The sequence below is a fragment of the Sebastes fasciatus genome, chromosome 18 (genome assembly GCF_043250625.1).
Source record: "Sebastes fasciatus isolate fSebFas1 chromosome 18, fSebFas1.pri, whole genome shotgun sequence".
Lineage (NCBI taxonomy): Eukaryota > Metazoa > Chordata > Actinopteri > Perciformes > Sebastidae > Sebastes > Sebastes fasciatus.
The window spans coordinates 2,870,070-2,887,145 of NC_133812.1; the positions used below are offsets into that span (position 1 = coordinate 2,870,070).

The following is a 17,076-nucleotide window of genomic DNA, read 5'->3' on the forward strand; positions in this document are numbered from 1 at the left end:
AGGCTTTACAGATAAAATGAGCAGTGGCAATTTGAAAAAAAATTGGAGTGGTGCGAACAAGCCTTTACTCTTATTCCAAATGATCTGACCAAATATATCGTCAGCAGACTAAAATAACCCGACCAGCGCTACCACATGTGGATCAATTAGTGAGTGCAACAGCAGTACAGTCGGTACATTAGTGGTTCTCTAAATGCCGGTGTGGGAATCCCCAGATGTTTTTAAGAGTCTTGGAGTGTGTTAAAAAACTAAAATCATTTATCTACTTGTTTACTTTGCTACGTTCAGGGTACACTGTGCTGATGGGAAACACAATAATATAGTATGCATAATTAGTAGGGATGTGACGACTCACTCAGCTCACGATACAATACGATACACTATGTTGGGTTCACGATCTTGATACAATATTATAACAATAATTTTTGTATGTAATGCTTTTGTATACCGTAACGGGTTTTGTTTCTTCACATTAATGTTGGTTTGAAACCAACAGAACCAGGACCAGCACCCCTTTTCGAGATAAACAGCAAGTTTCTTATGAACCACTTTTTTCTGTGCTTCTATTTCCTCTCCTGCACTTTGTGAACCTCCACTTGGAATTTTCCAGACCCCTCCTCCCCCAGCACTCTCCCTTCCTATCAGACACACACACACACACAGTGTCTCTGTGAGGGAGTAGGGAGGACAGGTTTTGACTCAGCCATCATCATTAAGGCTTCTAGCCTCAAGGCCTTTACCGGGGCCATGTTGCCCAAAATCATCTCGGTCAAAATAGCATCTAACATCATCTTGATCTTCCTTTAAATTACCATTGATTAATGAGTCTGGAGCAGATGTCAGCTACAAGGTGTCTTTATATCACCAGACAGCCCTGAGATGTCTCAGCGCTGCTCCAAAACCAAAGAAATCAGTGAAAACTGGAAGGGCCCTCGGACAGCGCACACCTCCGCCAAGGCCAAATCTCGCATTGTTAACAACAAAAGTGAAAAATAATTTGTATATCCGCCCCGCATATGGCCCATGCTACAGCCTTTCACCAAGTTTCCTGAAAATCGGGCAAGTAGTTTTTTTTTCGTAGTTCTGCTGACAACAAACCAAATCGAAAACATAACCACCTCGGCAAAAATCTACCGTATATATCTATATCTACCGATAAAGGTTAGCAAGTGAGTCCGACACAGAGACAACAACAAAAGCAGAGAGATGAAATAGACTGATTGTGTGGTGCGATGAGGAAGAGTTAGGAAGTGATACAGACTGAAAAATTAACCTACCAAATAAATTTCGACATCACATTTTCTTCTCTACCTTTTCTACCAGGGTTGGGAATCATCAGATGTCCCACGATACGATATTATCAAGGTACTTAAATCACAATACGATATTTTCACAATACTTAAGTCACGATACGATATTATCACAATACTTAAGTCACGATACGATCTCATTGCGATGTTAAACATTTTGCGGGTATTGCGATACGATATATTGCGATGTATTACCTTTTTTCAATGGAAAATTATGCCGTTTGTCAACATCTGTTTTAATTAGTAAGATCCAGTTTTCACTCGTGATACGATTTTATCACAATACAGTATTATCACGATACGATATTGTCATGATACAATATTATCACAATACTTAAGTCACGATACAATTTTATCACGATACTTAAGTCACGATACAATTTTATCACGATACTTAAGTCACAATACGATATTATCACAATACTTAAATCACAACACTTAAGTCACAATACGATCCTATCACGATACTTATGTCACAATACGATATTATCAATATACTTATGTCACAATACGATATTATCAATATACTTAAGTAATGATACGATATTATCACTATACTTAAGTAATGATACGATATTATCATGATACTTAAGTCACGATACGATATTATCACTATACTGAAGTAATGATACGATATTATCACAATACTTAAGTCATGATATGATATTATCACGATACTTAAGACATGATATGATATTATCACAATACTTAAGTCATGATATGATATTATCACGATACTTAAGTCATGATATGATATTATCACGATACTTAAGTCAAGATAGTTTTATCACGATACAATATTATCACGATACTTAAATTACGACACTTAAATCACAATACAATCTTATTCCAAACAATCTAATTTAAAGATTTTGCAATATGCTGACTGCAAATAATGCAGTTTGTCAACACCTTTTTTATCTAATAAGATACAGTTTTCACTCTGTTCATCTCAGTTTTCATTCATGACCCCTTTGAAAATGGCCTTGCCAGTTTGTCCTCGCCAAATTTTAGCGTAACTTTCGAGCGTTTTTTAGCTTTCTTGCCGACAAGATAACAAGACATGGTTGTCCGTGTGTCGCTACAATATTGCCATGCAAAATATCGTGATTCATCTACACTGGATCATATGTCAGCAGACAACCGAGTAATCATCGGGTAGGGGCCGGATGTTATGGCACCGCAGTCCATAACCATTAGTATATGTTTATTATTATTATTATTTGAGGTAGTTTGTACAGTGACTCGTCTTTTTGCCCTCGGGAAGAAGTGGTTCCTCGCAGTGTGTCTTGCAGCATGATCAGTAGCTAACTTGTCTCCCAAATGTGAAAATGTTGCCTTTGCCTAGACATGCACCATTCTCTGTTAATACATGGTGAAACACTAGGTTTACACCGACCTATTTGTTAAATGATAGCTAAGTGACTCATCTTATTTACTTTAAAAGGAAAATAAACTATCATGCTTGATCATGATTCCTTCTCCGTGGCTGGTGTCTTTGTGTTTAGTCTGACTTGTTTTTTTTAGCGAGCAGTATTATAACAGATGCCAGTGGGAGGAAGTCGCAGCAGGTGAAAACCATTGGTTCCACCTCTGGAGGTCGTCTAGGAAACCCCTTGCTGTTCTCACTGGCCACACTCTTAACTTGCTTACAGTTGCACTCAGCCGTGCAGCCTAAGGCTGGCAGGTTAAGAAGGATTTCTGGGTTCAGATTTTCTGGCCGGGCACATTCATTCATCTGGAACGGAGATCCCTGCTGGCACTCCTCCACCAGTTCTAGACTTTGTCTCGTAGTAGAAAGTTGTACTAATCACCTAAATGACTACAGCTTTAATAACATAGGAGCCTTAATTATTGTTTTTCTTGCCCTGGACGATTAAAAAATAATTTAGTTGTGTCTTTCGGGAGGTTTCTGTACCAGCTGCACCCTTACACCATCGCATGTGCTCGGCAAAGATGAGGCGAGGAGCGGCCCTAGTAAAGACATCACACTGACTGACAGCTTGTAACTATTGGCTACAGTGCTGAAATCCTGTATGCCTGGAATTTGTACGCGGCCCGTATTTCACCTCTAAGAATTCAGGGGGATGGCAGGTGCAGCCAGAAAAGGCCATGGACACACACACACACACACACACACACACACACACACACACACACACACACACAGACACACATGCAGGCATTAAAACAAACTGACTTCCATTTTGCTTCAGAATATACTGTAGATAGATACTAGGGGTGGAACGGTTCACAAAATTCACGGTTGGGTTCATATCACGTTTTTCGGTTCGGTACATTTCGGTTCCAGCGAGGAGGTCATGTTCTGATTTCAACATGCTTTTCATTTATTTGGCAAAAATAAGTTAACAAATGTTTGCCTTAACAAAAGTATGGCTTCCATAAAGAACATAAACTCTTCTTCATTGTCAAATCTTAATTGAAAGAATAGGTCTTCTACAGTCATTAGTGCAAAGAAAAAATGCAGCTTTGTTATTTTCATATAAATATGATATAATTATAGACTAAGGCCATCAACATAAATTGAAGCATAAGCTCAACCAGAACTATACTAAAAAGAAAAAGAACAGTATAACATATGTCTCAATTTCCTGATTATCAGCTCTTAATTGAAAGATTAGTTTTTCATCTCAAAAAGTGCAGTACTTGGAGGAATACAGTTGGATTTATGTACCACTGTTATTTAAAAAGAATGAATAAATATAAAATACATTACAGGGATTGTGATGCTGGAATTACTGTGTTGCTTAAGTGTCGGTGAGAGGGAATATTATAGCGCGGCTCAAGTAACATTATGTTAATCATATAATGAAGTCCAGCGTCCTCCGAGATTGCATTAGGCTGCATATCTTTCACTATAAACCTCCCCGATGCTGTAGTTGTGTCTTTACCCTGTCTGAGTCTGCATGTAGAGGCTGTTTAAATGCTGCGGAGAGGAGTTGCCGCCAGAATAAACCACACGTGTTGCACAGTGCTCACACAGTCGCCGTTTTATCCACCACTTTTTCAAGTGTCATTTTCATGGTAACTCTAAACCCGTAATGCTACCGTACAGCAGAACCAAACGATGCTGGTGGATCCTCTAACTGGACTTTATCGTATCCACTCGCCATTTCCTTAACTGACTGACAGCCGCACTCGCCACTGCATCAGTGCCAACTGAGAGGGGGGCTGGGTCACGCGTCATATCTTTGGGGTACAACACATGCGCAGTAAAATCTGGTCTGCACTCACCGACATTGAGCCAATAGCAACGCACGACCGCAGCTTCAGTTACACTGCTCATGTGTTAAACCCCGTACCTCAAGACCCATGTCCACCCTGTGTCCCAGCCTCCCTCCATTGGCCTTGATTTCTAGTTTAACAATAAACGGGAACCAAACTCTACATGAAAAAATACACAATCGGCCTCATAACTTATTTCAAATGAACCGAATAATTCACCCGAAAGGTGACTAGCGAACCAAACGGGTCGGATTTTTTACCTGAACCGTTCCATCCCTAGTATGTATATATTTATTATTGGAAACCAATTAACAACACAAAACAATGTCAGATATTGTCCAGAAACCCTCACAGGTACTGCATTTAGCATAAAACAATATGCTCCAATCATAACATGGCAAACTGCAGCCCAACAGGCAACAACAGCTGTCAGTGTGTCAGTGTGCTGACTTGACTATGACTTGCCCCAAACTGCATGTGATTATCATAAAGTGGGTATGTCTGTAAAGGGGAGACTCGTGGGTCCCCATAGAACCCATTTACATTCACATATCTTGAAAATGGTCATGCCAGCATTTCCTCTCCAAACTTTAGTGCCAGTTTGGAGCGTTATCTAACTTCCTTCGCGACAAGCTAGTGTAACGTGGTGGGTACCAATGGAGCATTAAAACTGAGCCCGTTACAACCTAAAAACCACAAGTTGATGTATAATTATGTATATTATAGATGCCATATTCATAGGTATACATAAGATGTAAGGAAATGCATAATAGGACTTCCTCTACATAGCAGTTAGTTGCCGTGAAATGCCCCGTTTCTGCGGTGTCTCTGCGGTGATAATGAGAGGAGGGTGTCCCCGGCTGACCTCCGTTTAAACTTAGTGTTTAAACAGCGCAGGCCTCTTCCAGTGTTTATTGGAGGCCTGTTGGAAACACGATGCCCTGTGAATCACACCGTGTTACTGCTGCCGAAGCTAATGTACCTCCGAACATCTAGCTGTCCCGTAACTTATTATAAACACTTCTTAATGACTTCTAAATAAACATCGGCCTTCAGATTGGATTTCCTCTGAGAAATTCTATTGTCAAATTTCTTTTGTTGATTCTTGTTTGTCAGATTTTTGAGAAAAGTGTATAGAAGAACATATTGGATACACAAAGCGTCCACTTCTTCTGACACTCTTCTCCTTTGTGTTGAGTTATAGCTGTAAAGGAGTTTACACTGTTGGATTTTTTTTTTACTGCTCCAATAATTTCATTCTTATTCATTTTCAGGCCTTTTTGTTAGACAACCCACTTATCATCTACTACTTAAAAGCCCCTATTTAGACTTTATTGTCTGCATGTGAATATAGGAAAACGTTAAGAGTTCCTATTCAAACATTAGTATTGTTTAGTGAACTGTCTCTACTTCACAAACTGTTAAAGGTCCCATATTATGCTAATTTTCAGGTTCATATTTGTATTTTGGGTTTCTACTAGAACATGTTTACCTACTTTAATGTTTAAAAAAAACTTTATTTTCCTCATACTGTCTGCTTGAATATACCTGTAATCACCCTCTGTCTGAAACCCTCCGTTTTAGTGCATTTCAACGGAATTGCATTGCTAGGCAACACCTTGGGATCATGTTTACTTCCTGCCAGCTGATGTCATTCACATACACTGCAACAGGAAATAAACTGGGACCTATTTAGAATGTTTACGTTTAAAACTTTGAAATGGTCTAAATATTGTATATTTGTGACATCACAAATGGACAGAAATCCTGACGGCTTGTTTCAAACGCTCAGTTTCTGAATACGGACTGTGTGTATTTCTCCGTATATTGAGCGTTTTGATAGTTTAACAGTATTTATATAGAACTTAAACCTGCTTTATAATATAAAAGCCATGAAAATGTCACTTTTTACAATATGGGACCTTTAAAATTTCTTTTGTTGATTCTTGTTTGTCATATTTTTGAGAAAAGTGTATAGAAGAACGTCTTGAAAACTTCTGGATACACAAAGCGTCCACTTCTTCTGTCACTCTTCTCCTATGTGTTGAGTTATAGGTATAAAGGAGTTTACACTGATGGATTTTATTACTTGTTTACTGCTCCACTAATTTCATTCTTATTCATTTTCAGGCCTTTTTGTTAGACAACCCACTTATCATATACTACTTAAAAGCCCCTATTTAGACTTTATTGTCTGCATGTGAATATAGGAAAACGTTAAAGGGACTGTTTGTAACTTCTTACACGTTTAAATCATTGTGGGTCGGTGTCCCAGCTACGCTGTTCAGACAAGACTCCAACACAAACTACACGGAAGCATCAAAACCTCTTGGTTGTATTTAGTGAAGCCCGTCTGTTAAACAGTGTTGGCCGCGGTCGGAGGACGCGGAGGAGACCGTAGCTTTGGTCTCCAGGACCGGAGTCTCTGCTGTACTCTGCTCCTCTGCCTGCCTGCCTTCACTCACACACCGCGCTCGTTCTTGCTCTTTCGCTCCACTCTCATGTGCATGCGTGCACACTACACACTGCAGAAGAGTTAGTTTAGCTCTGAGAATATCTAGTGAATGTACAGTGGACGTTTGTGCAGAAATAACTGCTGCAGCTCCTCCAGACCAACAGAGGTTTCCCGTGTCTTGTGAAGTGACGGGGCTCCGCAGAGAGAAACGTTATCGTCTCCCCTGTTCCCTCCGGCCGCGGTCGGGAGGCTGAGGCAGGAAAAGCCAACACTAGGATCAGCATTGATTCATGGAGAGACCTTCGTCTGGTCAGCTAACATTACTGCCAAGCAGCTGAAATATAGAGTGATATTGTGCTTTTATCTGACGTGTGTCTCCTCACTGTTTTGAGCGATGCTCATTCATGTCTATGTAGAGCGAGCACAAGCGCGAGCAACAGGACGCTGACTTTCGTTGTCGCTGTTAACAAAATATTTCTGATTCTTACAAACAGTCCCTTTAACACTGATGTAGTTGTATCCCCCCCCCCCCTCTGTGGGCCTGTTTGATATTTACAGTCGTATTAATGTCATGTACACCTCGTCTCTATCTGGGGTTATGGTTAATATCCCTCTCAGTATGCAGCTTTAACCATAAGAGTCTTTGTATATAAATGTATACACCCACTAGCCTACTTTATCAGGCCCCAGTGCAGTGTCTTTCTGCCTAACTGGTCTCATGATGTCATACGAATGGGAGCGCTGGTAGTCTGGACCTATTTCATGGCTAGGTCGAGCCTCTAATTGTGTGCAGCGTTCCAGCGAGGCACTAATCAGGGGCGAGGCGAGGCCCGGCAGCCTGACGGTTGACACTAATTGCTCTTGCTCCGACTTGAAGGCCTCGTTCACCAAGTATTTACCCGCCCGTCTGTTGACAGTTAAACCCCCCCACCACCCCTGCCTCTGAACCCTCACCCCGATCCCTGCCGGCAACACATACACACTCCTGTACAATAACACGCTCATAACAGACTCGTGCACGTTCGTCTGCAAATATGGTCACGTTTCCTTGCATCACAAAAATATCCACCATATCCATATGCATTTCTTTTTGGGGGGGAGAATTTCAAACAGCTTCCAAAATACCTTGACTTTTGACGTAGGACTGCAACTAATGATTCTTTTCATTGAAGACTGACCTATTATTTTCTCAATTAATGGATTAGTTGTTAAGTTTCTAGTTTCATATGATACCAGTAACTTCACTCCAGCTTTAAGACTGAAAGACAGAATAAGGTTAGTAGTTTATATGATAAAAGATCGTTTCTTGACATCCGTGTATTGTTACAACATTTCCACGCAAAATATTGCAATACTATGCTGTGTCTATTCCCCCCCCCCCCCCCCCCACCCCTAATTGATCGGCCGGTGTAAACACAAGTGCAACACTCTGGATGCCTTTGAGTAGAGGCTGTCCAAAAGTGTCCACCTTTATTCCCATTTTCTATGATTGATCATGTCTCGCCCCTCCTTATGATGACAGGCTGCAGCCATTCAGAAAGGTTAGAGATGGTCACACTTCACTTCGTACACATTAGGTCATCTCAAGCTCTAAATCTCTCAACGAAATCTCAGACCGCCAAAAAAGTTCGCCCCATTTCTCTCGGGATCGTCAACTTTCATCCAGGCAAATCCCCAAAATGCACAGCGTGCACAGGGCCCGTGTAGGCCGACGCACACACATATATACACAGCTTACCCTCGCACACACTCTCTGTTCTCCCCTCTGTCAGCACGGTGCTGAGTGAGCGGCTGGCGGCCTGTGTTTACCTTATTAATTAGCCCAGTGATCCTGAAACACTCTCCCTCTGGTAAATAGAATAACACTGAAAGGTTAGTCGGGGCCTTGGGGGAGAGGGAAAGAAAATAAGAGAGAGGGCAGAAGCCAGGGAGAGAGAGAGAGAGAGAGACACAGAGTGAGGAGATGGAATGTTAGATATAGAGAGAGAGAGTTTTTCCAAGTTTGTTTTCGCGGCGTCACGAGTAGAAGTGATCAGAGAGTTGGGGAGGAAACCCGACGCGGCAGGTTGTCATCCTGCTGAATTTAGAGCCTCTGTGATCATCAGTCAACACTACCTCTCTCTGCTGCTAACCGCCAACCACCAAATTAGGGGTGATGCAGCATAGTATCACGATATTATACACAGACGTCAAGTACTGATCTTTTACTATATAAACTATTATACCTCTTAACAATCCGACGTCGCTATTCTGTCTTTCAGTGGTTGTAGCGGGCTCAGTCTTAAAGCTGAGGGGAAGATACTGGTATCATAAAAAACTAGAAAAACCTACGGAATTAATTGGTTCCAACAATTTCATGTCAGCTTGTCGGGGAGAATGCTTAATAACGCTACGTTACGCTACATTTTTTGTGAGGAAATATAGCATGGCCATTTTCAAAAGGGTCCATTGACCTCTGACCTCAGGATATGTGAATTAAAACTCTGAGATGAACAGAGAAAAAACTGTCTTAGTTGATAAAACAGATGTTGACAATCGCAAAGTATCTTATCGCAATACTCAACATCAGTGGCGGCTGGTGGATTTTTTTTTGGGTAGGGCCAATCAATTTCAACAAACATCCTAGTACGATTCAATGCAAAAAAAGGTATCAAAAACGCATTACTACTTTGCAGTTACATTTTTATCATTTATTCCAACACTGACATAAGGACATCTTATTCATACAATTCAGTATGTTAATATAACATACGACAGATCATTTATAAAGGAACTTTGCTCTTCAGTCCTTCTGAGTGGCAAACCTCTCAATGACCTTCTTATTGAAGTCAGGCATGTTCCTGACAAGTTTCTTCTCCATGGAGAGCATAGCCAGAGCATTAAGGCGATCCTGTGTCATGGTGTTTCTCAGGAAGGTCTTGATCCCGCGAGAACTGACATGAGCCCTGACGAGAACAGAGAGAGACACACGTGAACGTGCGCGCGCACACCATGGGCCAAATCAGTTTGGCCCTCCCGGAAGTCTTTTTTACGGCGCTGATTGGATGAATTGTATGTCATTCATGCTTGTAATCATATATCTTTAATCAGTGATTGGCTGTACTGCTTATTAAACCCGCCTTCCTTGGGCCAAATCCATTTGGCCCCAGAAAGTGCACGTGCAGCAGAGCAGCTGAGAGGTGCACTAGCAGAGAGTTCAAGGAGGAAAGCAGATATTTGGCGCAGTTATCCTATTTTACAAATATTACGGGTATATTCTATAGGTCAAAAACACACATATTGACAATTTTTATAATTTTTATAATTTTTATAATTAATAATTTTATAATTTTTTTTTTTTTTTTTTGGTGGCTCAAGGTGGGTGGGGCCAGGCCCCGTGGCCCTCTATTGGCCGGCCGCCACTGCTCAACATATTGCAAAATGATTAAAATTGCAATAAGATCATATCGTGACTTAAATATTGTGATAATATTGTAACGTGAATTAAGTATCGTGATTATATTGTATCCTAACTGAAGTATCGCAATAATATTATAGTGTGACCGAAGTATCGTGATTATATTGTATCGTGTTTTAAGTAACGTGATAATATCGTATTGTTACCTAAGTATCACGCTAATATCGTATCGTGACTTAAGTATCGCAATAATAATATATCGTGTCTTAAGTATCGTGATAATATCGTATCGTGACTTAAGTATCGTGATTCTATCGTATCTTGGGGCCTCTGTTGATTCCCACCCCTACACCTCACCACCCCTCTCTGGCGTTTTATTTATCCTTTTTCATTTATTTCCTTGTGCATAACATCGGACGGTGTTGTATCCTTTGTTTTATGGACTAATTGTGCTCAAAATAAAAATCTCAGGGACCGAGGTTGTTCTCAACTCGCCAGATCTTGAATCCATCTCCTAACATCGCTACGGAAAGGTCAACTGGCTTTTACGAGAGCGGGGATAAATTATTGCTATTGACTTGACAGATTCTTGGGGCTCAGGTATGTCATGCATCTTTCCAATTGGCTGAAATGGATTCAGATCGGAGCGCTGCAGTCAGACCAAAATTCAAAACAGACCTTCAGTAGACAAATAGATCTGCCTGAAAGCGCTTTTATGAATCCATTCCAACTATTTCCAATAACTCGTCTCTCTCCATTTTTGAGCCATATCTGTGTCCCGAGGTCTGCAGTTCGAGGCCATACATGGAAAAGCCAAGAGACGGAGCACAGTGAAGAGAATAACATTAGCAATACAGCATTTTCCCCTTGGCTACTAGTTCAAAGAAGGGCAGGGGGGAAATGTGGTTTTCATTAGGCACTGTTGGTTTAAACCAGGTTAAAGGTCACTTTGTAAGTTGAAGAGAAAGTCCACCTGACGGAAGAAGTCTGCAATACTATTATAATCAAGAATAATTCAATATTTGAGAGCACAAACAAGTCTCCTAGAATACAAAAACTGATTCTAATCTAACATTTCCATATATATATATATATATATATATATCACATGTGTATCTCCAGAATAGCAATGCTTGTGTTTGTGTGTATTTGTATTTGGAGAGTGTGCTCTAACCCTGTGCCATTTTACACCTGGCTGTCATATTAATGTGTCCAGTGAAACGTTAAAAGGGATTTACAGCCGTCCTACAACCCCCCCAACCCCCCCCTCCCTCCCCAACACATGGAGTAAAATTCAAGTTAATTTGTGCCTCCCATTACCACTAATTATAACATTCCGCAGATTTTACTTTGACGGCGAAGCGGGCAAAGATACGACAAAAACAGTCTGTTTGGGCCCTCTGGCCAGATTGCCTAAATCACAGACCGCACCAACGTCCTAAGTGTTAATGACCTGATTGGCTGCAGCAGCAGAAGCCGACCCCAGGACGCACTTCCTGTTCCAACCAGCCGGTTTTCAGCTGATCGGCCATGACCGGTGACCGGCCGATCTGTCTCATATTTTAGTGAAGTCAAGTCAATTTTATTTGTATAGCCCAAAATCACAAATCTCAAATCTGTACAGGATACGACACCATCTGTCCTTTACAGTACGACCCTCTCATCAGATAAGGAAAAACTTAACCAAAACAAAAACCTTTAACAGGGAGAAAAAATTTTAGAAACCTCAGTAAGAGCAACAGAGGAGGGATCCCCCTTCCAGGATGGACAGACATGCAATAGATGTTGTATATACAGAGTAACAACAAAATGAAAATACAACATAGACAATCCATATGACAAAAATGAATATGTATAATGTGAATATAAGTGAGAAGGTGGATCCAGGAGGATGTCAAGCAGCTTCCAGGCGTCGCCAAACAGATAGAGCCAGAGCAACACGACCTCCTCTCGTTTCTCCTCACATGACCGGAGCACAGCCAATAGGAACGCTCTCTCTCTCTGAAATGACCTGTGATTGGTCAGTCTCCCATCACGGGCTAGATGTTCTAAAGCCTGAAAACAGAGCCATGAGGAGGAGCAGAAGTCTAGTTTTCTCTCAGAACACTTGAATTACAATATGCTGAAAGGTTATTATGGGATTTTTGCCCAATGATGCCAAAAATATACTGCCTAGTGCAGCTTTAATGCCTTCACAGTGAAGCGAAGACCCTATTCTACTCTATCTTGTCAACTTAAAAAGCTCCACCACTGAAAATATTGAGCATCAAAGTACTGCTAGCACTACAGCACTGCTTCCCTTAACCTGGGACACGCCATGCTTGTTGAAAAGTTCGCCTGGCTGATTTGCATATCGAGCTTTATCCAGATTTGAGGACATCCCAGTATCTGCTGGCTCTTTGTCGCTCTCCTCCCTCTGTATTCTCTCCGCATACACTAGTTGTTGACCACCTTTAGCCCGTACATCATATATGTCCTGCAGCCCCGCTGTGATCAGGTTTGCCATATCTGATTTTCCCCCTTTCCTCTTCGTCCCTCCTCTTCCCATCCACCCGGGCGGGGGCGTTCGCTGCTCCCGGCATACCGGACGCTTCCCCACCGCTCCCAGGAAGAGGAGCTGACGAGAAGTCCAGATAGATCCTGAGCAGCTGAAGGCTCCGTACCGTACGCCTCTCAGTGTTACACGATACAATACATGAGAAAATAAAGTGTGTATGTAACGATAGCTGGTGTCAGTCAGAAATCCTTCAGTATCAGGCAGGAATTTCCATGTCAGTGTCAATCTGTAGCATCATTTTTTATTTTTTATATTTCTTCTGTATGTCCTAAGTTGTCTGTGTGTGGCACTATTAGAAACACAAGCTTGTCTGTCACATCTGAAAGGGATTTGAAAAACGGAGCAAAGAGCATTATGATCAGTTCACTGGAGAGTGGTTTTGACAGCCACGTCAGTTTGAATGTTTTCAGTGGTACGGTGACCCAAGGTGTGTGCCGCTGCTGGAAAAAGAAAAGGCGGGGGTGGGCGGTTATGAAGAAAAGATGTCCACTCTTGCAAAATCTGTTTTTTATCGGCTGTTGCTTCGACTTCAAGTCTGATTTATCTCCCTTCTTTTTGTTTTTCAGCCCTGCGAGGCCCTTTCGATTCCCCAAAAGGTGAGGCCTGCCAAAAACTGTTCCTCCTGTGTGTTGATGTTCTGGATTGCAAAAGCTCTCTCTCCTCCCCTTTTTTATTTGTGTCATCCATCCATCACTGCTCCCGCGGAGCCGTCATTCCTCAGTAGTGAGTCACGAGAGTTATCGATGGGAGTTACGTACCTGGCCTCTGTTAATCATGCGGCTTGGATCTCCTCGTCTCTCTGTTCCACTGCAGTAAACTCTGCTGTCTCAAACCTAATCCAGGAGACTGTTTAATAGAGGATTACGGCTTTTTCAGGGCTTTCAGAAAGGTTCGGGGGCAAGAGTTTTGCGTAGAGATGGAGACACTCTCAGTATGCACAGCAAAACCTGAGACAGCTACTAACACTGTTTCTATTCAAGCAAATGCCTTAAGCAGAGCAGGCTATTTCTAATATTTTCCATTTCCTTCCTGTGCCCCCTTTTTTCCCTTCAAATGTAAGGATTTTGGACATGTTCATCCGTTTCTCACCGATTTGAATGAATCATCAACCAAACAAGTGCGGTGCCTGTTGAAAAGACGCCTGTTCAGAAGGGGCCGGATGCTCGGCCTGTGGTGTTGCTGCTTTCAGCTTTCTGGAGAACCGCTCATACAGCTTCGACACTGCGCTTAAACGCTCCGTTAAACCGATTTAAGCATTTTAGCTGATTAACTCTATTGGTTAAAATGGGTTAAAATAAATGTTAATAATTAATTAAAAAGCTGAGAAAAAACTTGAGGTGAAAAGCTGGTCCCCCGATGCTGCACAGAGCGCTAGATGCTTGTTTATTCAAAGTTTTGTTAATAATGAACGTGTCGTGCCAAATTGCACCATATTTGACACTGCACTTCATTGGGTCCCCGGCAATACACCCGCCAAGTGTGAAGCTGATTAGATGAGCGGTTCTCGAGATATGCGAAGGACACACAGACAGACAGAAAGACAGAGATTCCTCACTTTATAGTTAGAAGGTGATCATATGGGTTCTGTTTGACTCACTAAGTAAGAGGGAATCTGCAAAATCTAATCTTTTTTACTTTTTCATCATATAGTGACTAATTTCCCATGAGTATTTTTCTTCTGTTTCTTTTCTATATACATAATAGGAGGCATATACATTATGGAATACGTATATGTCATCACTGTGTTCACTAACTTAAAGTCTCCTCCTTGTTTCCCAGCTATGCCGAGCTGATAGCTGATTGGCCAGTGGTGGTGCTGGGGGTGTGCACAGTGCTCATCGTGGTGTGTGCCCTCGTGGGCATCCTGGTGCCTGACCTGCCGGATTTCTCTGACCCACTGCTGGTGAGTACAGACCCACGTAGCTCTCCTCTCTGGATGGTCTCCCGTAACACCAAGCCTCTAAACAATCAGCCTCACCCTGACCTGAATACTGATAAATGTGTGTGTGCTCTGTGGAGTTACCAGGGAGATCAAAATGGCTTCAGTCCAGAAGCTGTTTAGAAATATTAACGTCAGGGTTGACGATGTTTTCCAGTACACACTATATCAGCATGCGCCGTTAGCATGCGCCGTTAGAGAGTGGTGCGAGCAGCGTTGGCGAGCGGTGCTAGTGGTGTAACATTAGCGAGTGTCCGGTCGGTCGAGAGAAAGACATGGTGTGTGTGACGACGAGTAGCAGTAACGTCATAGCTGTGAACGTAGCAGTGAAGTGTGTGTAAGTTACAGTTTATTTGTCGGTGAATAAATACTACAGCTACTCAAGACCCGAGCCATGTTCCTGTATCTTGCTTGCAACCTGCTGGTTACAGTGAAGGGGGTCAGCCCATGGATGTATTAAAAGAACCGGATACAGCGTTGGAGGCGGGGCCTCGGTCATTCCTATGAGAGTTGCTCATTGGAGCATGAAGCCTAAATGGCTCGACTTCCTTCTTGAAAAGTACATTGGCGGATCTTGGGTAACATGGGACATGCGCAGTAGCTTCCGCTCGGTCACATGACTCGGTCATGGGGTCCCAACGTCACACCGTCCCAACGTCACGCCGTCGTCACGGCTTGCGCTCCAGCCTCGTTCTGGGTCTCACTCACATGAACGGAGGAAGGGAAATAACTCTGGATTCAGCTATTAGTGCGTTTTACAACTTTAAAAACGTAATTTTTTAAATAAGGATTATTTAGGCGCTCGTACTGAAGTTGATTCACCTAAAAAAAAATGATCCGCTGAGTTACAGACGTCTCTTTCCCAATGTTAGTCTATGGGAAAAAGTATTTTTGGGTCCAATGGCATCACGTGACTGACGCGGAAGTTGCAGTACCGCCGTTTGCCCGCTACGTAAGTCCAGATCGACGACTGGCACTCTTCCTGGGTGGCTTGGGTTAGCCCAGAAGTTAGCAACAACTTCAGCTCAGGCTCACTTAAGGTGGGCTGACCTTTTAATGTGGACAAGCTGCTCACCAGCATTGACCAGCAACCAGACCTCCAACAAAAGGAGGTCTATTTTTTATTCTTTTTTATTAAAAGAATAGATTGTTTTTCATTTAAATGTCTGGAAAAGCCAACTAATAAAATAGTCAAATCATATTTTAGTTGCTTTTTTGTGAGTTGATGTAAATGCAACCGATTGCGTCAAACGGGCATATGATATCGTCTCACATCGATCTCAGGTCGTGATGAAACTTGTGATTTACACTCCAAATATAAACAGTACCAGCACTTTCACAGTGTTCTGTATTCAATTTCAGTATCAGTTCCATTTGGTTTTCCTTGAGTACTGAGAAGGCGTGGTTCTATTTATGTATTAGGACTAATGTTGACAACCCAGCTCACTTTGAAAGACTGCCTTCCTGGTACAGTACGCCTCTATTAGATCATAACTGGGTGGAACAGGCAAGCTTGATTTTCTTTTTTTCTTTTTGAAATGTCTTCTACTGTGAGTAAGCATGTAAGTTTCAAGTTGAATGGATAGCTACTGACTAACATGGTCAATTTGCATCATTTATACCATATGTTTGTATCAGCTCCATGAAAACAGTAACTTGCTTCCATTATCAGAACTTGTTCCACTTATTGTTGATTTCTTTCTCCCCTTAAAGGGTTTTGAGCCACGGGGAACAGCCATCGGGCAGCGACTGGTCACATGGAACAACATGGTGAAGAACACAGGCTACAAAGCCACACTGGCCAACTACCCCTTCAAATACGCTGATGAGCAGGCCAAAAAGTAACGTCACACACATCTCTTACACTATCCACACGTGCTAGATTCACCCACTTCTATTTTTATCTTATTTTTTTTATCGAGAAGTTTAAGAATGTACAAAATGATGAAATGAAATTTCCGGAATTGTATTAACTTGCACTGACAACATGGTATTCGAGGTCGATTGCTTGGCCCCCCAGAAGTGCATCTTGCAGCATTGTTGAGAGCCCCACGGTATGGCTGCTTGTACCCGGCTAGTGTGAAGCTGATTGGATGAACGGCTCTCGAGATATGTAGACTTATGATTAAAAAGTTACAGGCCAAACAGTTAATTGTTATAGTGCCACCATCT

At 42.0% G+C, this 17,076-nt stretch overlaps 1 protein-coding gene across 7 annotated transcripts in view; it reads left to right on the forward strand.

Moving 5' to 3' along the window:
* Positions 1-17,076, forward strand: part of disp1 (dispatched homolog 1 (Drosophila)) — a 130,608-nt gene that overhangs the window by 100,646 nt on the left and 12,886 nt on the right. For all 7 annotated transcript variants that reach the window (XM_074615814.1, XM_074615815.1, XM_074615813.1 and 4 more), the window contains 3 exons: positions 13,532-13,561; positions 14,745-14,868; positions 16,618-16,745. In XM_074615814.1, coding sequence (XP_074471915.1) covers positions 13,532-13,561; positions 14,745-14,868; positions 16,618-16,745 — 282 coding nt within the window. The remainder of the gene's footprint in view (positions 1-13,531; positions 13,562-14,744; positions 14,869-16,617; positions 16,746-17,076) is intronic.